Source organism: Drosophila subobscura, chromosome dot (genome assembly GCF_008121235.1).
Source record: "Drosophila subobscura isolate 14011-0131.10 chromosome dot, UCBerk_Dsub_1.0, whole genome shotgun sequence".
Lineage (NCBI taxonomy): Eukaryota > Metazoa > Arthropoda > Insecta > Diptera > Drosophilidae > Drosophila > Drosophila subobscura.
The window spans coordinates 1,098,321-1,120,404 of NC_048535.1; the positions used below are offsets into that span (position 1 = coordinate 1,098,321).

The 22,084-nt window shown below is 34.7% G+C and overlaps 2 protein-coding genes across 8 annotated transcripts; one reads left to right on the top strand and one right to left on the bottom strand.

Moving 5' to 3' along the window:
* Positions 1–1,351: 1,351 nt before the first annotated feature.
* LOC117902989 (nuclear factor 1 A-type) lies at positions 1,352–8,674 on the top strand. Of its 3 annotated transcripts, none has more exons than XM_034814700.1 (9): positions 1,352–1,511; positions 2,433–2,575; positions 4,361–4,516; positions 4,581–5,178; positions 5,237–5,419; positions 5,478–5,774; positions 5,905–6,728; positions 6,833–7,031; positions 7,094–8,674. In XM_034814700.1, exons 2-9 carry the CDS (start codon positions 2,495–2,497, stop codon positions 7,150–7,152), a joined length of 2,397 nt encoding a protein of 798 aa, XP_034670591.1. In that variant the 5' UTR covers positions 1,352–1,511; positions 2,433–2,494; the 3' UTR covers positions 7,153–8,674. The 3 variants fall into 3 exon arrangements, with proteins under 3 accessions (XP_034670591.1, XP_034670592.1, XP_034670593.1); XM_034814701.1 differs by lacking the exon at positions 1,352–1,511 and adding an exon at positions 2,332–2,352; XM_034814702.1 differs by lacking the exon at positions 1,352–1,511 and adding an exon at positions 2,804–2,880 and having other exon boundaries at positions 2,449–2,575.
* Positions 8,675–8,853: 179 nt separating this feature from the next.
* LOC117902982 (rho GTPase-activating protein 6) lies at positions 8,854–22,039 on the bottom strand. Of its 5 annotated transcripts, XM_034814667.1 has the most exons (16): positions 21,912–22,029; positions 21,437–21,544; positions 20,917–21,131; positions 20,826–20,847; positions 18,715–20,753; positions 16,297–16,454; positions 15,582–15,726; positions 15,330–15,428; positions 14,738–14,907; positions 12,288–12,569; positions 12,059–12,209; positions 11,706–11,991; positions 11,509–11,643; positions 10,895–10,987; positions 9,271–9,485; positions 8,854–9,213 (listed from the first exon to the last, which is right to left on the bottom strand). In XM_034814667.1, exons 5-16 carry the CDS (start codon positions 20,669–20,671, stop codon positions 8,993–8,995), a joined length of 3,912 nt encoding a protein of 1,303 aa, XP_034670558.1. In that variant the 5' UTR covers positions 20,672–20,753; positions 20,826–20,847; positions 20,917–21,131; positions 21,437–21,544; positions 21,912–22,029; the 3' UTR covers positions 8,854–8,992. The 5 variants fall into 5 exon arrangements, with proteins under 5 accessions (XP_034670558.1, XP_034670556.1, XP_034670557.1 ...); XM_034814665.1 differs by having other exon boundaries at positions 18,715–20,847; XM_034814666.1 differs by lacking the exons at positions 21,437–21,544; positions 21,912–22,029 and having other exon boundaries at positions 18,715–20,847; positions 20,917–21,229.
* Between the last annotated feature and the right edge of the window lie 45 nt (positions 22,040–22,084).

Here is a 22,084-nt window from a genome sequence, read left to right on the forward strand (position 1 = left end):
TAATTTCAGGTAATTCAGGTAATGATTCAGGTAAAGAGCACAAAAAAAATCTGTTCGGGCTTACGGAAATTCTAGCAGCACATTAACTTACAGGTTCTGTAAAAAAAATTTCATCATGGAATCAAACCAACGACTTATAACCGGTACTTGAAGAGTAAATAGGGTATATTGTTTTTGTGCGCGGAAGTGGATGTACATACGTAACGCACAGAAGGAAAAGTTTCCGAAAAATTATTGAAACATTAGTACATCTGTACCTTAGCGGTTTTTACAAATTTAAAATGTTACATTTTTACAATTTTGATCAATACCTTAAACGACCAATTAATGAACCTGTCAATAAAAGAATAGAGAACACAAGATATAATGATTTTTTCGACTTTTCCCGATTTTTTTAAGTCAAAAATTCGTAAAAATTCTCTCACAAAAATAAACATTTTACATACATAAACATTATTATCAAAACATTTCTAAGCCCGTATCTTTCATAAAAAGTTAGTCTGGATCGAACAGGCAAAATCGTGTCTAGTATTGTAATTTAAACACTAGGGGTTTTTTTATCTTGCCTGACGGTACAAACAGCTTGTAAATGTTCAGGTATAACTTAATGCTGATTTTATCAACTTTTTAGATAGTTAGATAAACCAGGGTTATAAAGGTTTTTTTTTTTTTTTCGAATTTTACCTTTTTAAAACGATTTTTGACCTTTGCGGCACTTGTTGTGTGAGCATGCAGCCATACATACAGCCATCCATACAGTCCCTGAGATCCAGGCGCTCAACAAGACGGGCGGACGGACAGACAGAAATTGCTGTATCGACTCGTACAATATACCCATTTACTCTTCGAGTATCGGGTAGAACAACGTTCTGTTTTCAAAGCCCTGGGTCTTTTAAAATATGTTGGTATTATCTGTTACCAGCATTTATATGGAAACAACTGTGTTGATTATTGTTTTTACGAATAACATAAGTATTCGTAAAGTCAAAATTTTTGTTCATTTTATTGATATTTTGAAGCAAGTCCAAAATGTTGTAATGCTAAAAAAAATCATATCAAAAAATTATATATATTCTAATCAACCTATCCGACAATGCAAAACTATGTGTACTATACATATATGGCTAATAAGATAAATTAAAATATTTTAAATTTTAACGTATAACTTATTACTATAGAGTCACTGTTCGTTATTAATCGAATGCATGGCACAGTGGATGGTATAGCCATTTCTTGCAATCCGCAAGATTCTTTTGTAGCATTTTTTGTCGCTCATGCGCACTTTGAATTACAATGAGCTCTCTCGTTCTCGCAGGCCTCACTCTTGCACTCCAAGTTCGCTCAGGCATTGGAGAATCCATTTATAGAACGATTCCGTTTGTTTTCTAAGTAACAGGCACTAGGCTCTCCCAAAACCTATGTATTTGTTTGTTAGTTGGATACCACAACAGATTGGAGCAGTAGAATACGGATTCACCCACTGGATTGCCACATTTAAATTTAGTCTGAAGGTACTAGCCTTGGATACAGAAACTCCCTCTGGCATATTTCGGTTGTGTTGAAGAATTCGGAGCACTAAAATACATATGCATGTGCATATGTATGTTTGTACATATGTGACTCTTGTATATTTATCATGTGTCATGTGTACTTATCCTAGGTGTGCATTCTGTGAATACCATACATATGTAATAAGCTATTAAACAATATCCATTTTCGACATCCACATGCATATGCTGGGGCACATATTTATGCTAAAGTGCATATACATACATATATTACATTTTCATAAGTATAATATACATATATATGTACATTGATATGTTGTGTGATTGTGTAATGCAGAATAGCCACATAGAATTGTATAATCTTTTTCAGTTAACGTTAACCACAATTGGCTTTTATCCGGAAAATGATGATGAATTGTGCGAGCTATCATATCTGACAAATTTGACTAAAATTTCAGCTCATATAAGCACTATACATATGTATGTATGTATATAGTATTCTGTATTAAAAACTAATCGTAAAATTCGTCTACTCATATATGTATGTATGTATATGTACATATGTATGTATGTATGTTTGTATGTTTGTTAATATATATGTATGATAGTAAACAAGTCAGCATGTGCTTAATGCTGCCAATTTGCAGAAGACCAGTGAAAAAACAACATTTTTGTGTGAAGAAAATTAAATAATTAATTGTGTGAATTAAATTAAGAAAATTAAGACATGCAGCAGCTTTATGTGCTTACATACATATGTATGTGTTTGGACATATGTAGCTTATCCTGATATCCGAATTAGACCCAACTTTTTCAAAAATATTTTAATATTCGATCTTCAAGGGTATTTAACTCTTCTTAGCCTTAATTTTATGTGTTTTATATAATATCTTCTTTGTGAATTTTCTATAATTTCTATTATAGATACATATGGACAATGGACTCCAAACAATAAACAATTCGATGAACAAAAGACTGCTTAAGGTATGTTCATACCAGATACTTTAAGAAGCTGTATGATCGAGACGGACGTTTCTTCTTATTTGCAAACATCGTCGACAGGACAGGTAAAATGTTAAACACATTTTTCATAAAGATTATTCTGGGGTAGATATTATTTTCCTGTTAATGGCGAGGGTGGAAGAAACTTTGTGTAATTGTAGGGATGAGCATATAACAAATTGGCAAAAAATTCAGTGAGCATTACCCAAATACATAAATATACATACGTTCATAACTACCATTTTAATAAAATATTGGTTTCAATAATCAATCTTTACTAATTTTATCGTCAGGTATGAAATTAACTCTGGATGCTTAGGAAAAGAAATGCGCAAACCATATTCTCATCAAATATTAAACAAATTTAAATGTAATTAAAGTCTTAATAATACTTGGTATTCCAATTTATATCTTGATGTCTCTGTGTTATCTGTATGTATACGATTATTTAAATAAACACTGCACACATCAATGATCGAATTTCAATTCATTCCACTATATTGGTGACATATGCACACATAGTTCTTATACGTTTGTTACATTAATCATATTTTCAGACAGTTTATTTAATTTAATCAGATTTGACTATATATACACTAGCAGGGATGCTAAAGTGTTACTTATATACATATATGTACATACATTTGTTAGCAATGAATAATATGAAACAATTTCGGCATGGTCGGACACGAGTATACACGATATGCATAAGTATTTGTACACTACCGATCTATGAAATTAACTCTGGTCAGGAATTATCCATATGAAAAATCATTTTGAAAATCCAGCGACTAATGAATATAAAAAAAATACATTTTTAATTATTCAGGACTCTCTTCCTTAATAACAAATACCTTTACAAAAATAAATACTAGGAACATTTTTTCTAATATTCTAGTTTTAAGAGAGCTAAAAATGACTAGTATTTTCGGGTACTCACACAACAAAATTCATAAAAAAAAAAACTACTTATTTAGAAGTCTAATTGTTTTATTTTTTAAATAAAAAAAGTCTTGATTAATGAAAAAAAAATTTGTTCCTTATCTATTCGTAGTGGGATTTTAAAAATGATTTTTTAGATGGAAAATTCCCGAGTCTATTTCATTGATCGGGAGTGTGTGTATAAATGTCTGTTTTATGGATACAAAGTGCTTAATCCTTTGCACAGAACTTAATTTTTTCTACGTGCAAAATATATTTATCTACATACATATGTACATATTTATATATGTACATATGTACATATGTATGTTCGGGCTCCAAAGTTGTGTTTGTTATTTTAAGAGGAATTAGCTTTTTGTGCGCTTCGAAGGTAATTTACATAATTAAATTTTTTGTGGAGTCATTTATGGTTAGTTCTGGCATCTGCATCCTACCCCCCTGATTGAAATATTTAATTTCATTTTTTGGGAATGCTTGACGAAATAACGTTGCTACGTACATATCTATAATATCACTCAATACATGTACTGGCTATTGACTAGTATTGTAAGTGTACTCGTAAAATATTATAGATGATCTTTGATTGCGATCCTAGTAAACTTTAATCATTACTATTCTATAACCCAAAACAGTGTTCCGTTTTCTGTTACATTTAAAAAGTAATTCCTTTTGGGAGTACATTTTACATAAGTCATTCGCTTTTCTATTGTTGCAGTTGGTTTACCATTTACCTGTGTAACGACGCCTCTCTATGTCTCTGTGTATTTTTCTCAAGTCTAGTTTAGTTTCTGTTTTACAACCAAAACGAATTTTTTAGATGCACATGTGAAGCTTTTAATATTGAATATAATTTAATATAAAATCATACTGAAGTTGTTCCTTTTTTTTTTTTTTTTTTTCAAATTTAGGATGAATTTCACCCCTTTATTGAAGCGCTTTTACCGTATGTCAAATCATTCTCATACTCTTGGTTTAACTTACAAGCCGCCAAACGAAAATATTATAAAAAACACGAAAAACGAATGTCATTAGAAGAGGAAAGACATTGCAAGGACGAACTTCAGGTAGTAACAACAAAATAAACTACAATTACTATTATTCCTCAATCTTCACAATTTTAATTTCTAGAATGAGAAGACGGAAGTCAAACAAAAATGGGCTTCCCGCCTACTTGGAAAACTTAGAAAAGATATAACACAAGAGAGTCGGGAGGATTTCGTGCAATCAATAATCGGCAAACGTAAATCAATTTGTGTTCTATCAAATCCAGATCAAAAAGGCAAAATGCGACGCATAGACTGTTTACGTCAAGCTGATAAAGTTTGGCGACTTGACTTGGTCATGGTTATTCTTTTTAAAGCAATTCCCCTGGAAAGCACAGATGGGGAGCGCTTAGAAAAGAACCCCGAATGCTTGCATCCAGGACTTTGTGTCAATCCGTACCATATTAATGTCTCTGTCAGAGAGTTGGATTTATATTTGGCTAACTTCATAAACACTCATAATTCGGTCAATCAGGCATTGTCAACAGGACAATCAGTGGATTCCAGGTCTACAAATGTGACACAATATACTCGCAATTGTATTCCTTTGGAGAACAAGGAAGATGGTGTTGATATGAAAAATGAAGGCGTGAGACATAATCCTTATAATGGAGTTGTGTGTAATGATATTATTTTAGCGACTGGTGTTTTCTCATCGCAGGAACTCTGGAAATTGTCGAAAGGTAATTTTATAAAATAAACAAATTAATGTCGGGGCGATTGTAAAATGCTTATTTTCAGATTCAATATTGGATGACATCAGTGACAATAATCTCCACTCAAACCTTATTAAAAGGGAAAACGTGGGAGCTGCCTATGATTGCAACACATATCATATTAACTCAGAATCTTCAATGCCTGGCTCCCAGAGTTTAGTTCAAGCTGCGGCAATTGTAGCTAATCCAGTTCCTGGTGGTTATAGTAGTTAGTATTTCTAAGCAAAGTTTAAAATATGCCAAAACTTAACATATTTTCTGTTTAGTTGACTTTGTAGATCAGAGGAGCTTGCATTTATCACAAAGTCCGTTACTAAACGCAGAAGTGCCTAATGACGCGTCCACTGATGCTAGTAAAGTCGATCAAAGTAACTCGCCTCCGGTTGTTTCTCGGCCCAGTACTTCAGTTGAAAACTGCACCAGTAGCTTTTCGGTAATCCTTCGAGCAACAGAAAGTAATAACTCAAATGGAGAGCCAACAGCCAATTCGGACTCTGCCATCTCGCTGCACCGCTACACGTCGCTTAACAGTAGACCAACACCGCAATTCCGAGCTCCAGAAGGTGTGGCCTTATGTACCTACATACATATGTATGTATATGTACATACATATATGTACATACATATGTACTAAGTGCAAAAAAACTATTTTTTGTTAATAATTTTATTTAACACATTTTTAAATTTATTTAGGTATTTCACACCCGAATTGCTCTTCATTGCTGTCGACTTCTATCAGCCCAGTCAATACACTGTATTACCCCCAGCATGGCAATGTAAGGTCTTCTACGATAGTTGACGAAGACCAGTGTCACCGTGTTGTTGCGGACAAATATTCTACAGAATCCCATGACATTTCTGACTTTGTCACATACGTTTGTCAAGATGCTGGTCACTCAACAACAATATCGACAGGAACTATTGATCATGCGTTTCAGCATGCCCATCCGCATACGCACGTCTCTCATAGCCACCCCTCGCATTTTCAAATTCATCAACAACTAAGGAATTCGAAATTGGCTTCTTCGCCAGCTGCTCATTATCATAGTACAATGCTGCCTCCGATGCTGCCACCGATGGCACGACCAGTGGCAATAATACGGACTAGCGGAGACTTGGCAATGGTTCACTCACCTCCTTCTCCATCGGGTTCGACAAACCATTCTCCGAATACACCTAATAATAGCCTAGGCGTAGCAAAAATAGGCTTGGAGCCAGAAAATAGTAGAAATACAAACACCATGGAAGGCAACAACAGTCCAATTAATACAGATTCCAGTTCACATAGCGTTCACTGTACTACTCTAGTGACATCCATTTCGCCGCAACCACAACCACAACCCCAACCACCCCAACCGCAACCTCAGGCACCCTTGTCGACAAACCCCTATCTGGAAAATGGACGATGTAAGCTTTCACCAGCAGCTTCCAGCTCCTTGAGTCGTATAACTACCCAAATGTATCCATCATCCAATGGCAGGGAATATTTTAACCACTTTCATTCACAATCTTCATCGGTAAGTATTTATTTATCTATTCACTCTATAGATTAGCCATAGCTTGAACATTTTATTACATTTTTGACCTTTTTCTTAATGTATCTGTACGTTACAACATCCAGCTGCTGGGATACGCTGGTTCTATTTCCTCAATGTCTGGTGTAATAAGTCCGACCAACTTGAGCCTTTACTCAGCTCCAACTATGGCTGTAACTCGTTCTAGTGCCAGGTCTCGATGGAACGATGACGAACTAAATTTAATTCCACACTCTGTATCTAGTACAAATATAGAAAATACTCAAGTTATTTTAATGGAAGACTGTAAGTAAACCGGTTTTCCATAAACCCTTCTCCAAGATTTTTATTATCATATTTATTTTCAGCATCAAATCGTTATATCGATGAATACTCAGCTAACTCAAATCGTGACTATGGGTCATGATCTATCGCCAAAATGTCATAAATTGGATGGACACTCGTGAGGCTTGGGCATGCCATCATATTGATTATTACATAAATATAAGTACCTTAACAAATATCTACATAAAGACACTGACACACACAAAATGTAAATCTTTAAACCAATCGATGAACCAAAAAATTAAATACAATAAGTCGAGCAACGATGCCATGCTCTAAGTATATAGGAATAACGTTTTATTTATTAACCGGCAACAAACTAAGCACAATCGTATTATATGTCATTCTTCACGGTGCTTCGATAATGAATTACTAAACACTGAAATTTAATATTTTTAGTGAGAAGTGTGTGTGTGCTTATTTTATTTGATTTTAAAGCAATTTGATCAGATCTAAAATACATTGTATATGTAGCCGTCTTGCTTACAAAAATGTACTTTAGACATTATCTCTTCGGCTTATTATTTTTGTATTTTAAGTAACGTAACTTTAAGTAAGAAATGTAGAGTAATCATTATTGGGATATGATATCTAAAAAATATCATATGACAATATAAGGAATAGTGACAACAATAATACATTAATTTACAAACATGTAATATCGTTAAATTACATGACTAGTCAAAAAAATTAATTATGTATATGATGTACATACATACCTAAGATACAAATGTAATTACATATATTTGCATATATGTAAATGTACATAGATATGTATATGTATATATGTATATATGTATGTATATATACATATGTATATATACATAAATATATTCCTGGCTTTCGTACATGAGATATGAAAAAAAAAGTTATTTCAATAGATGATATTGCATGTGCCCTTTTTAAAACATTATTAATTTAAATTTCTAATATATGATTTAAACAAAAGTCTAATATATGGTCACAATGCAAAACACCTTGCACTGGCCAAACAAAGCTGGTGTTCAGCGCCAGCGGCCCAACAATCGTAACCAAAACTATGGTTTAAGTTTATGTACATATGTATGTATGGAATATTCGAAGGCTTCTCACTCTATATGGTCTATTTGGGTGGAAGTCGATTGAAAAAACAAAGCCCACTGAGTACTGAACAAAGCTTTTCTGTTTGGTTAAATACTTATGGGCATCCATAAATACATGTGTACATGTAAATTTACTATGGTCAGTAATAGTAAGCTTAAATTTGTTTTAATGTAATAGCGAAACTGGCGTAAATGAGTATTTTCACAAGCAGGTACATAGCGGTACGTTTTTTCTTTAAGCCTGAGATAGAAAGGAAAGATAAAGATAATAGATTAAATTTTTTATATGCGCCGTTATTGGGTTCATTGCAATAAAATAGATATTCTTTAAGAAGGTAATTATAATTGTTATTGTATTTTTATTTTTTAGTGTGCACACGCACACAGATTTGTACATATGTATGCATCTATCATAATAAGAATATATGAAACTGGAAAGACGTACAGTACACAACTTAATTAAGTAACTTTTAAAACTTTAGAACAATAATAGCTTTAAGTCGGTGGCAAAGGGCATGTGAAGAAAACGAAACAATATTTATATTACGTTTAATAATTGGCTGTGAATACAATCTTATGCTAAAGCTGTTTGTAATTTACAATAAGAAAAAAGTGCTAATTATTACCACGTATTCAATATTGTTATAATATATACATATACATATATACACATGTTTAATTAAAATAGACTGTACGGGAAAGAGACTTTTGCAAAGAGTTTAAGAGTATATTTTGTTAAAATAAAAAAAAACATTCTTATACTTAAGATTATTACAATATATGTACTTATAAACAGCAAACTTGACGGTTATTATTGCTGCAGTCATTTTTTCCAGAGCATTACATTTTGTTTTTTTTCCTGGAGCTGGATATCAACTGCTGCCGTTTGTATAGAGGTTTCTTTCTTAATTCTATATCTTGGGTTCCATAAGATGGAAGATTGTTGCATGTTGCATTTTTTTCGAATTCTGCTGCCTTTGCACTTAATGTTGCGCAACCAATATTTGATATGCTTGCTGGCAATCTGGGCTCAGAAGGCCAGTTCCCTGCTGTTTCACTATCTAATAATGTGTAAATAAATATAGATTATCGTATGCTACTCGTAGATTTCAAATTACCCTTGTCTCTAACGGACTCCTTGTATTGTAATGATTGCTCCGGTAACGATATTTTAAGACTTGCAGAGAATACTTTTAAAGTTTCGTCTTTCCGCTCATCCTTATGCGCGTCGTTACAAGCAAGCTTAGGATAACTTCGCAACCCTTCGTCATCAACGGGATTTTCCGATTTTCGTTTATCAAATTCGTTATCATTCTGACCAACAGAGCCATACCTGTAAACCATATAATTGATCATTGAATTAAACGAGAAGGGACGTGTGAGAATCTTCTTACGAATTACAAATTGTATACCCGGTACTCAGCAGGACGTCTGGACCTTAGTGGTTTTTTTTATACCCGGTACTCGAAGAGTAAATAGGGTATATTGTATTTGTGCGAATAACGGTTGTATGTAACGCACAGAATGAAACGTTTCCGACCCCTATATATTCTTGATCAGCATCAATAGCCGAGTCGATTGAGCCATGTCTGTCTGTCCATCCGTCCGTCTGTCCGTCTGTCCGTCTTGTTTGTCGGCTAGTTCTCAGAGACTATAAGAGCTAGAGCCACCAAATTTTGGCACCAGACTGCTGTATGCTCACACTGAAACCAGTGTATTTCAAAAATGAGCCCCGCCCCCTTCCTCCCCGCAAAAGGGCGAAAACCTCCCAAATCTACAATTTTGAAGATAACAGAAAACTAAAAACGCCATTCCGTAGGGAATGACCATATCTATCAGATCACCAAATTGGGATCCGATTGGATCATTATTATAGCCACAATGAAGAAATTTTCAGTGGCCAAACCCACCCCGTCCCGCAGCTTATAGCAGAACACTCTGCTTTGCGCAGTTTATGGCCTGTGCCCCTGACACGTCTCTGCCGCTGCCTCTGCCGCGACTCTGCCCTGACCCTGCAAAGTGTGTCTCTAGGGGAGGGTGGCGAGCTAAAGGAGCGTGTTGGCGTGAGTAGTGTTGTTGATGTAGATGACAGATGAAGAAAAAATGTAAAGTTTGACAAATAACCGCTAAGTTGCAGATGTAGTACTGAGTGCCGGGTATAAAAGTTGTGACGCGTAAGAAGCGTCTCTTCTCGTTTTTTTTTTAAATTTTAAATTTTTTTTACATATACATGTCATCTACTCCAACACGCTGATTTAGCTCGGCCCCTTCCCCTAGAACCTCACATTGCATAAAGCCGAGTGTGGAATGAGAGACTGGGCAAAAATATAAAAAGGCTGCTGGACGGGGTGTGGGTAGCCACTGAAAATTAATTTCTTCATTCTGGCTATAATAATCATCCAATCTGATCCCAACTAGGTGAGGAATGTCGTTTTTAGATTTCTCTTATCTTCAAAATGTGGATACATTGGCCGAAGGGGGCGGGGCCAATATTTTAAATACACTTGTATCAGTGTGAGCATACAGCAGTCTGGAGAAAAAATTGAATGGCTCTAGCTCTTATTGTCTGTGAGATCCAGGCGCTCAACAAGACAGACGGACTGTCGGACAGACAGACATGGCCTAATCGACTCGGGTATTGATGCTCTGTGCGTTACATACATCCAATTTTGATCACAAATACACTATACCCTATTTACTCTTCGAGTACCGGGTTTAAAAATAAAATGAAAATATTATTACCGATTAGCATGTCTCGAGTCGAAAACCTCATCTGCAGAGCTTGCCGCGTCGCTGTTTTGAACTATTGACGACTCATCTGAATGATTCAAGTGCCTTATGAAAAAAGTAGAATATACAAAGTTAAATAATAAACATTCTTAAATTGCACTATGCAACAAGAGCAGCGAATTAAGCTCTGAAATTAAAACCTTGCTGTAAAGTTAAGTGATATTAGACTGTTTTGATCTAAGTTTGGATGCTGGGCCAGCAACGTACCAAACAGGATGTAACTGTGTGAGTAGATTTTGCGAGGTTTGGCCAAATTGCAGCGGTTCAGCAATCGAGCGTTACGAGTATACCAAGAATTACGACTACAATTTCAAACAACAGGAAAATAAGTTGTGGCAAAAGGGGGCACTCGGCCCGTGCGCCAACAATCGGGCGCTGATTTAGACTAGAAACTATCACATTTTGCACTTTACAACTTCGACATGGTCGGAAATATTTCTTGGCACGGCCCTGCACACAACAATACTTAAAATCGCTTCGACTATGTATCTATGTATGTATGTATGTACATATGTATGTACATATGTATATGTATCTGAGCTCTGTATATTCATTCATATTCTTACCATTGTGATCCATTTATTTTGGTTGAAATTAACCCATACAATATGTCTGGACATGCATCTAACATATGTGAGTAAATAACGTCAAGAAAGTCTGCTGATATTTTAAATATTTCTTCGTAATGGTCAATCATAGTTCTAAATAATTTAGTTCTGGTTAGGTGAAAGTAAATACCTATAAGTGGAATATTATAGCCAACCTGACTACATTTATTGCGTCGTTCATATGATCCTGCTCTCTATCTCTAGCTGATGCTTGATCTAAACCACGCAAAATATTTGGAGCGAAAACTGTAGACAGATTACTGCTATCCATTTTGTTGCCATTTATCTCAATATTTCCATCGCTGTCGCATATATCATCGCTATGTGCCGCTACTTTTGCCAGAAACCGCAGTAAGACATACAGCGTATCTCTATGTGAAATAGGCAGCAGTTTTATTAAATGTGAAATACCCTCCAATTGTAAACGGCGATTTCGAATCCCTAAAAATTCAATAAGTTAGAAAACATATACGAAAATATACGTTTCTATATTATGTATAATACGTACTTTGGGTTTCTAAAAATGTTGTGTAGAGTCGACTGCAAAGCAGAGGTTCTGGAAGATCTCGAAGGAATTCCTTGAGAAGGGTAGCAACATCATGGGGACAAGTTTCATGGGGAATTCTCATATGAGAGTTTTTGTCAAACTCCTCCCGCAACTAGTGTGATAAAATGTCATTGTTGTAAATTAAATGCCCAATATTTTTTTGAAGTTTAAATAGTTATTAAAAACATACTTGCTTAACCCGCTTCCGAGACGTACTGACACGGAAAATTCCAATTTTTTGCAGACCGTTATCTTCCAAATAGTCCATGCAATTTATAATAAATATCGGTACATTTAAATGAGATGGAGTGTGTAAAGTTTTATCGAAATCTAGTTCATTATGTTCCATATCATAATGAGACATGGAGGAGGATGGTTTATTTAAATAATTCAAAGAATCACGAAAGCGTTCCGACGTCTCGATATATCCACACTCCATAGACTTGGTTGGCAAACTTTCGCATGACCGAACCTGGCAAATATATAAATGCATAAAAGTTAAGTTTATGGCGCAGGGGTTTATTTATATTTACACACATACATACAGTTGTGTTCAATGAAATAGTAGTGCCGCACCCCATCACTTTCACAACTATTTTTGAGACCCTTCCAGTCTTTCAAATTAAACAATTTATACCTTTTTGAAAAGATTGGAAAGTAAGCATTATAAACCCGATGAAATCTTATTCCATTTGTATTCCATCTTCTTGTTTTACATGAATTTAGAAAAATACCCATGAAAACTGCTGTTCAATAAAATAGTAGTGCTGGGTGCAAGTATTAAAAAAAAATTAAAAAACAAATTAAATCAATTCAAAAGAGTTACCATCAGTAAGCTTAGTTTATATATTGAATATTTTGATGAAAGAAATGTTTGAATATAGCGGTACTTTTGTTTTTGGAGCGTAGAAGTAATCATTGAACGGTCCAATATGGGAGACTTTAGAATTAGACTAAAAACTAAAATCAGGAGGTATAATGGACTTCAAAACTAATTTGAATGTGCTTTTACTGTTATATTTAATAGTTTAAACTAAAAGAAGCACCCTGAAAAATGATTTTTTATGCGAAAAAATTGTCTTTTAGTAGATGGTCGAAGATGGTCGAAGGCAAGGTCAAGGTCTTCAATATCCTCAAAAATTATGAAAACAATTTTATATCACACTGTAAGTGTGATGACAGCTCGTTGACGAATGACTTCATATTATTTAATTGCAAGAAATCCCAGAAAGCTACGCGTTTGTCTCTGAGAGTATAGGGGTATACAGCTAAAGTTTGCAAGAACGCATGTGGCTGAGCTGTGTCGAAGAGAAAAAAAAAAAATACTTTTGACTGATGAGTGTAAAGTTGTATAATATGGTAAGAAATAACAAAAAGAATAGGTTTGGCGTTCACAGACATCAGATTAGTGTTCAAATTCTTGAAAAAACGGTATTGGGCATGTTGGGCTGATCCTTATGAGCTCCAGTCCACATGAAGTGGTACTTCCTAGCCTCCTAGTTGGAGCATTTTACAAAATTGTGTGGGCCAGCATGCTTTTTCATACATTACATTCATATTCCAGTTGAAAAAACCTTTGAAAAGGAGCTTTCAACAAGATAATGATCCTAAATACTCAAGAAAGCTCGCCAACTGGGTGGGGAAATTGGGTTTCATCTGAAAAGATCGGCGATTTTCGATGTTCAAATCAGTCCCTGAATCTGAATGTTATCAAAATCTTATGGGGAAATGCTAAATGCATTATAATAAATGCAATTCCGGGATCCAGAGTAAGGTTAGAGCCAGTGGTTGAAAAAGGATTGGCTAAAATCCTATTTGAGCTTGGGCAGGACCTTATTAATTCCTTCCAGGCGGGAGTAAGGAAATAACTAAATCAAAATTATTAAAAAACTAAATATTAAACCTCAAGAAACATGTAGAATATGAAAGATAGGTATTAACTTAAGTTTCGGTTTTTTTTTAGATTTTCAAAAAATTCACTACTATTTCATTGAACAGCACTTTTCATGGGTAATTTTGCAAAGTCATGTAAATCAAGAAGATGGAATGCAATTAATCCAAAATTCCTTCTGGTTCGTAATATGTACATTCCAGGCTTTCTAAAAAGGTATCACTTGTTTAATTTGGATGATTGAAAATGTCTTAAAAATAGTTTTGAAAGTGGTGAGGTGCGGCACTACTATTTCATTGAACACAGCTGTATATATACACTTGAAATCTGGTATTTTTTGTAAAGGGGTTTTCAGAGGTAGCGGTTTGCGTTTACACATAATTTAAGTACCCGAAACAATTTTTCCTTAAGGAACGAAAGCCACTTTTAATGAAAGATATGGGACTTAGAAATGGTCTGAAGACAATTTTTTTTTCTACGGCAGAACTTTTTTTGAATAATTTTTACTTGACATAGAGCCTGATTTATCAGACTCCCACCAATTTCACTACTCGGCAAAATCGAACTTTTAATTTCCGCTTTTCAATTTGTTTAAAGAACTAAGTTTTTTTTTCTGTGTTAGACATTTTTTAAAGACTTTTTAAAAAATTGTTTTTTTTTTAGAGGTAGCGCTTTCTTTTATCACATATGTGAAGTATCTTACACTATCCAGATTAAGATACATCTTTTCCATAGCCATAAGCACTTACACTTTCATTCAGCTTGATATGACTTCCAGTGCCGTTACCAGTTCCTTGAAACACAGACATCAGTGAGTGCTTTGATCGTGTTCGAGTCTGAACGATATCGCTCCGTTTAGAATCTCTGGATCTTGATAAGCAGCATTCTAAAGAGGTTCCAAACAATACTTCCTGGCCGTCTTCATATTGAAAATTTTAATTATTAACGTGTACAAATTATAATACAATTTAATGTGAAATTTATTTGGGTTAATGTAATTACTATACTGGATACTTCTTTTGTACATACAAACACCAAACTAAACGAAGATAAACGTTGTGAGACGCTTCGAAAGCCGCGTCATTACTGGCCTACCCGGTACTCAATTGTATGGTACAATTAATAATAAATAATTTTCTCTACGTTGTTGGTTTGCTGACCTCAATGCGAAATATACGTAAAACAAGAAGTACAAGGGCGGACGGCAGAAATGTGATCCCGGGTGGAAATCGTTTCCTTCTGCGAGTTATGCACATCACACACCCCAGTTTACTTCTAGAACCACAAACTCTTCGAATACCGGGATTCAAACATACTAGTAGTCCAAAATAAGAATCTTACTGTGTTCATATTTCCTTCCAATATCAAAAAAACTTGTTGTTAATGACTTCTTCTTCGGTATAATTCGTCGCTTGTGTGATTTTCTTTCCAAATCTAAATCTGTTTAAATTGGGAAGATAAATGGAAATTAATAATAACTTTCGAATAAAAAAGTTTATATTTTTTAACGATGGTACTGACAAATGTATTCTTTGAATGTAATGCCATTTCGAAAATGAACGATATCTCTCATCTGAAATTATTCCTTTTTACCTAGATTACTGCCAATATTTAGTTCCTTTATTTTTTCCAGGACAAAATGCTTCAGGAAGTCTGTTTCCGTTTTCGATAAATTCATAAGTAAAGTTTCCACAATCTGAAACTTTTCATTGTTTTCTGAGATCCACAAACAGTTCTCCTGCGAATAGTTTTATAAAATAAAATAATATGAAATGAAATTAAACTCTGGCATTACACACTTTTTCTGAAAGACTCAGGGACTTAAATATTTTTTTCAGAGCTTTGGCATCTTTGGAATGGCCGGAGTGCTTGCCAGAAAATATACTAACAGCAGCTTACCGTTTTTAAAATATCAGGTGGTATATTTATCTACATTTTTATAAAAACGGTCGATTTAAGGCAACAGGAAGTGGTAAAGTGTCAGGTAAGATGTCTAGGAGTAAGATTCTATATTCTCGTGTTTATGATGTTTAGGATCAGACAGACAAAAAAGTGAAATACAATTTTATTCAGAAAGGGTCTGGAGCGTTTAAATGAAGTTTAATTAATTTAATTTAAATCAAATTTTTTAAGTTTCTTAAATTAAAAAAAAAGAATTAAAAAAAAAAAATATGTATATACATATAACTTTTTAATAAACCTATTATGACTTTGCGCAGCTCCAAGTCGGTCAGAAAAATGCAATTTCATTGTTGATAAATATATAGGTGCGTTTTTTTTAATAGTGTTTTTAAATTCAATTTCTTACCGAAGGGAACCATTTTTGATAAGCTGTTGAGAGCTCTTGTTGTAAATGAGGCTTATTTTGGCTTTTGGAACGACTTCTCAAAAGTTTTTTCGTTACAAATTGCCCAACGTTAGACAAAGATTTGGACTTTTGCATATTGCTTGTTACATTTCTTAGATCTGAAATTTTAGCAAGGATTATTTGTTTGTATATAGTCAGCGAGGTTAGAGTAATAACTATTAAACAATTAAAAAAGAGCAAACGGTTGGCTGTTGTTTCGATTATAAAACACCTTGTTATTTGGGTGTTTACTACTTGTAAGAGCATGTTTGCTTAGCAGAAATTTTCACAGAAAATCAATGTCATTCGATTCATTCTAATGGATTTAACGCAACTAGAGTCTTTACCATTACCATACTACCAAATTCTGTGTCGAACTCTTTAGAGTTATAAATCTTCTATATATTTACATATACAATTCTCATATCACGGGTTTTGCGACAGAACTTTATTCTATTTTAAAAATTTGTAACGCGATCATATCCAGCCAGATTTAAGGGCAGACGATCAAAGATGATAACATAAATGTGCATATCGGTGCAGTTAACGAAATCAACCTAGACGATTGGAAAGGAGACAACTGCGAATGCTCACTCGACACTGCTAAACATTACCAACAACGCTAATAATATAAGAGAGATGTTTGAAATCAGAAGAAAGTGCAACTACCTGATATTGAGACACAACCAAAACTTTTTTTGGTTGGTTTTGGTTTTTTTTTCATCGATCTGTTCATCGGGACGGATCTAGATGATTATTTGAACATTCAAGTGAATTATCGGAGCAAACTACTGAAATTTTGCTTGTTTACGTCTTCGAATTTGTAAATTATTTTGATCGACAACGCCAATATGTACATACATACATATAGCATTTGGATCCTCTTCGTTCCTTCGACTCGCATTCGAATACTAGTCTAATATTGATAGGTGCTATGGTGCCAGAATGTCCCTATTTTCTCTCGCTCAAAGATAAGATAAGCCAAATTGTATCTGTGTATCAGGAAATGAGAAACTTCTTGAAATTGAGACACTACCATTGAACTCATCGGTACGGGCCCAAATTTAAACGTCTTCCTACAGTCCTGATGTGGAGCTATGGTGACAGTTCCACTGAGCCGCTGAACGAATAAAGCAATAAATATGCGAACTAATAGAGCAGGAACAATAGCACTACTCGAAAAAATTTAACTCTTTTTTCCTTACGGAACAGATTTTTATACCCGGTACTCGAAAAGTAAATAGGGTATATTGGATTTGGGCACAATATTGGATGTACATATGTAACGCACAGAAGGAACCATTTCCAACCCCATAAAATATGTGTATTTTTGATCAGCATCAATAGCCGAGTCGATATAGCCAAGTCTGTCTGTCCGTCCGTCCCTCCGCTTTCATGCTTTCAAATGCCAAAATTGTGATTTTCTTGCGATATTTTTTACAACATTTTGCCTTTAAAAACTCAGGAACAGTCGAAAAATATATTATGAGTCCTTTATTTTTTTTAAAGTTATTGCCCATTAAAATCTATGGAGGGAACCCGGATCTGAAAATGGAATGAAATACCTTTTGGAAGGTTTGCTGGCCCAAGCGCCCAACTGAGAACAAAGCAAACGAGGACAACTATTATATTTTGGCACCCGGTCATGTTTCTCAAAGCTCTTTACAACCATAACCATAACTTATGTAAAAAGAGAACCGCTACCTCTAAAAAAAACATAAAGAAATACCAGCTTTTAAAAACTTGAATAAAAATATTCTGCCGTAGAAAAAACAAAATATCTTCAGACAGTTTCGCTCTTTCTTTTGGCTCTTTGAAGACAAATCTTGTCTGGTAGTGTAAACCAACAAGGTAAGGGAAATGTGCGTGCTAGCGTGTCGGAATCACGTAAATCCCTATCACTAAAGGAACAAATTCGAATTATTTAATCAAAGCCATTGCCATCGAAAACAAGCATGTCAGTACGTAATTGACAGTCACAAAGAAGATTGAAGACAACGCTAACTAAATTTGAGACACCATCAAAACCAAAACGTGTTTTTAATCAGACTGTACCTTTGAGTATTCCCATTAACATTGTGCTGTCCTTGCGTGATAGGTGCAGTACGTAGGTAGTGAATTTTTCATTACATAAATCAAAAGATAACAGATACATATGTATGTGCAAATATCTCGCACTAACTGAGTATCGGGTATTAGTAGTTTCGCGGTACATGTAACTAAAATCACAACGTGTGTTCGTAACCCCTTTCTTATACCTACACAAATGGAATTATAAAGTCGGGAAGAAGAAGAAGTGAAGTCGGGGATGTTTTTAACGTATAGATGAAAGTATCCCCCGACCCGCACTTAACTCAAAGAGTTTGTATTAATACTTACTTATATTTTCATGATTCATATTTCCTTGTTTGTCGTTTAGTGTGATTAAATTAGTAGTGCTACCGGGGTCGCTGTGGCCATGCCAAATATTCGAGAGAAATTGAGAGCTCGAAGTCAGCAAGCCGGTAGAAGTTTTAATAGTTTTCTCGAGTCTTGTGTAACTATTTGGAGATGTAGGTGCTGAAATGCATGTCGAATATGTTGTACCTTCCTTATAAGTATTTGAGTTGCTAGCAGTCTGGAAATGTTCTTCAATATTTTTTTTTTGAGCTTTTTCCCACTCTACTTTTTTTCTAGTCCGTTCATCCTCTGCCTTTTTCCATTCTATGTGGGCGTTTTGCAAGATTCTGATACACTCGTTTCCACGAATATACTCCAACGCTATAAGAGGCCATGCTTCTAGTGTTTGAACAGCTTTGCTTAAGCCTTCATCCATTCCTGGAGGATTTATTTCACCCTTTGCCTTAATATTTCTTAAATTTTTATCGTAGTTAATTGATTTAAATCGACTTGCGTCTGCATCATTTACAGTTTTTTTTCTTGCCATCCTTAAGTACCGCTTGATTGTGTTGCTTACAGATTGTGAAATATCTTCGTTGTCAATAGAGCTTTTTCTCCGATCTGAAAGCGTACCATGTTTCTCTAACAACTCATCACCCAGAAAAGATGGCTCAGAACTATCTTTGCTCTGCTGCAAAGTCTTCTCAAATTCCTTAGCCATTCGTTTTAGTTCGCTAAGCTGTATAAAAGTAGTTTGTGTTCCGCATGTGTTGAAGCTCCTTTCAATCCCCTCATTTTTTGTTTTGCCCTTTTTGGACCACAGATCAGTTGCTAGCGGGGCGATGCGGGGTTCCAAACTATGTTTATCTGGGGCCACACCCAGATTTGTTCTGATATCACAATTGTCGAAGCTTGTCGGGCTCTGGTGCAGCCTATTATCCAACCTTTGGTAATCAACTATTTTATTAACTCCACTGGAAAAGCATTTTTTATAGCTGTTTTGGTAGCTATTTAATTTCAATATACTTGAAAGTGAAGAGGCACGACCAATATTATGTTTTGATGGTTCTGTGGAATGTAACATTCGATGAAGTTGCTGTTTTTTTAGGGAATTGTATATTTGCCTCAATAGTACTTTATCTTCAAGAATATCTTGTCGTGGATTATCTAATTGTAATTTTACTCCCACAACAGGATCCAATAGGGGGGTTTCTGACAATAATTTTAAACGAGACAAGAGCTCTTTTTCAAGTGACTTTTCGCAATAATCGGTTCTTAATATATTATCATTTGTATTACCAATCGGCCGATGTGCACTTGGCGATGATGTCTGATCGGGTCTAACCGTTTTGGTTCCCAGTAAGGTTGTTGTTTTGTACGCATCGCGAATTTTCAGATACGACTGCAGTAGCTCAATAGTCTGATCGGCATTAATATGTTGATCTGTTGCGTCCGCGCCACAGCGACTGCTACTTGTGTGCCGAGAAATTACTTTAAGCCGCCTCTTAGAATTGTTTATTGCTCCTGGATATGATGTCTTACGTCGCCATAAAATAAAGCGGGGCTCAGAGGCGCAGGCTCGTTGAAATTGTGCCTCAATTAAGGAAATGTCCGATTCACTCTGCGCTCCTTCCGGTAGAAGCTTGCGTCCAGCATCTGTCATATATCTCCATGTTTTTCGAGTTAATAGCCAGCGCTCTCGTTTTTTTTCTTTGTCTTTAGTGCTGCCACGACGTCTTCTAGATCCAGGGGAAGCTCTTCCCAAATTCTTACTGGCCATATTCGTTGGTCCGCAGTGTTCATCCGAAGGATTGCTTGCATTTAATATAGACAAGTCCTTTCCTGGTACACTAATCTTGTCAATCGCATCATCCAAAGGGCCTGATCTCTTTTTGATCACCGCTACAGGGCGTCGCAGTGTCAAAAGATGTTGTTCTGGTTTCATTTTTTCTTCCATATTAAAATTGTTAAGCGCCTTTTGGACGTACGCATGAGTATTTCCCCGCGTGTTCTCTTTATGGTTCTATCAGCTTCATCATCTTAATGTAGGTAGCACGTCAAAAACCAATGTAGTTGCTTCCGTGAAAAAGCTTATGTATGGTAATACATACCGGGTCATCATACACATTCATCCTTATTAGAATTTATACATTATAAATGAGCCATTTAACATACTGTATTTTCTGACATCGCAATACTCACAATCAGATGTAATCTGTTACAGAAGAGGCGGGGGATTTCATAGTAATCGTCAGTTCAACATACATATGTACATACATATATACATATTTATTTTTATAGAGAATAATTGTTATGTATGTATGTATATTTAAACACTTTAATGATCCCACGCAAGAGCAACGGGTACTCGTTTGAAAATGGGTGCATATAGTTATTTATAAACTTTGATATTCATACTGAAATATTTCATGGAATTATTAACACTAAACCTTTTACGTTATCGCTATACGTAATTTATACATAATACACATATGTACATATATACATATGAATATTCCCATATGCATACATATATCCATGTGTCTGAACATAAAAACAATCATATGACTACATTACATATGTATTCTGTTTTTATATTAATTCAATATAATATGCATTTATTCAATGCATATTCAATGCAACATGCATATAGTTCAATATAACATAATTCGAGATTTCCATAGATTAAGTCATAGGGGCTTATCGCGCCCGTTTTCATTACGCGATATTTCACATTTGTTGATTTATTGGTTGATTGCAAAGCATGGAATTAGCAAATAGTATAAACTTTTCAATATCAGAACTGGTCTGCGCGAATAACGTTGAATGCCTGGGAGCAAGTAAAAAAGAAAGAATACGGTTTCAAAAAAAAAAAATAAATAAAAATCTGATTTTTCTTGAGAAACTTTTGTTGAATGTATTTATATACCCACTGTATACATTTAAAGTTCTCTCTCTTTCAAAAACATACATATGTACATATGTACAATACGTATACGCATGGAACACTTTTTATAAATATTTCTATACGAAACATGAATGTATCCATATGCGTATTTGCATGTACATTATCGTATATACATACGATATACGATAATATACATTATCGTATATACATGTAGGATAATGTATATTTATTAAATATATTCGTATACATATGTATGTATGTATTTATGTATTATAGGATAATGGCATACCTGTTGAGATCGGTGTGTGAGTGCCTGCGAGTATTTTTCCTTATGTTCCAACTATTCATACAATGGTCTTATTATTTTTCATACTACATCGCTGTTGTCTAATGACTAAAAGCGTACTCTGTTCTGATGGATAATAAAACGTATGAGCAGATCACTAGCGAAGAGAGATCGAT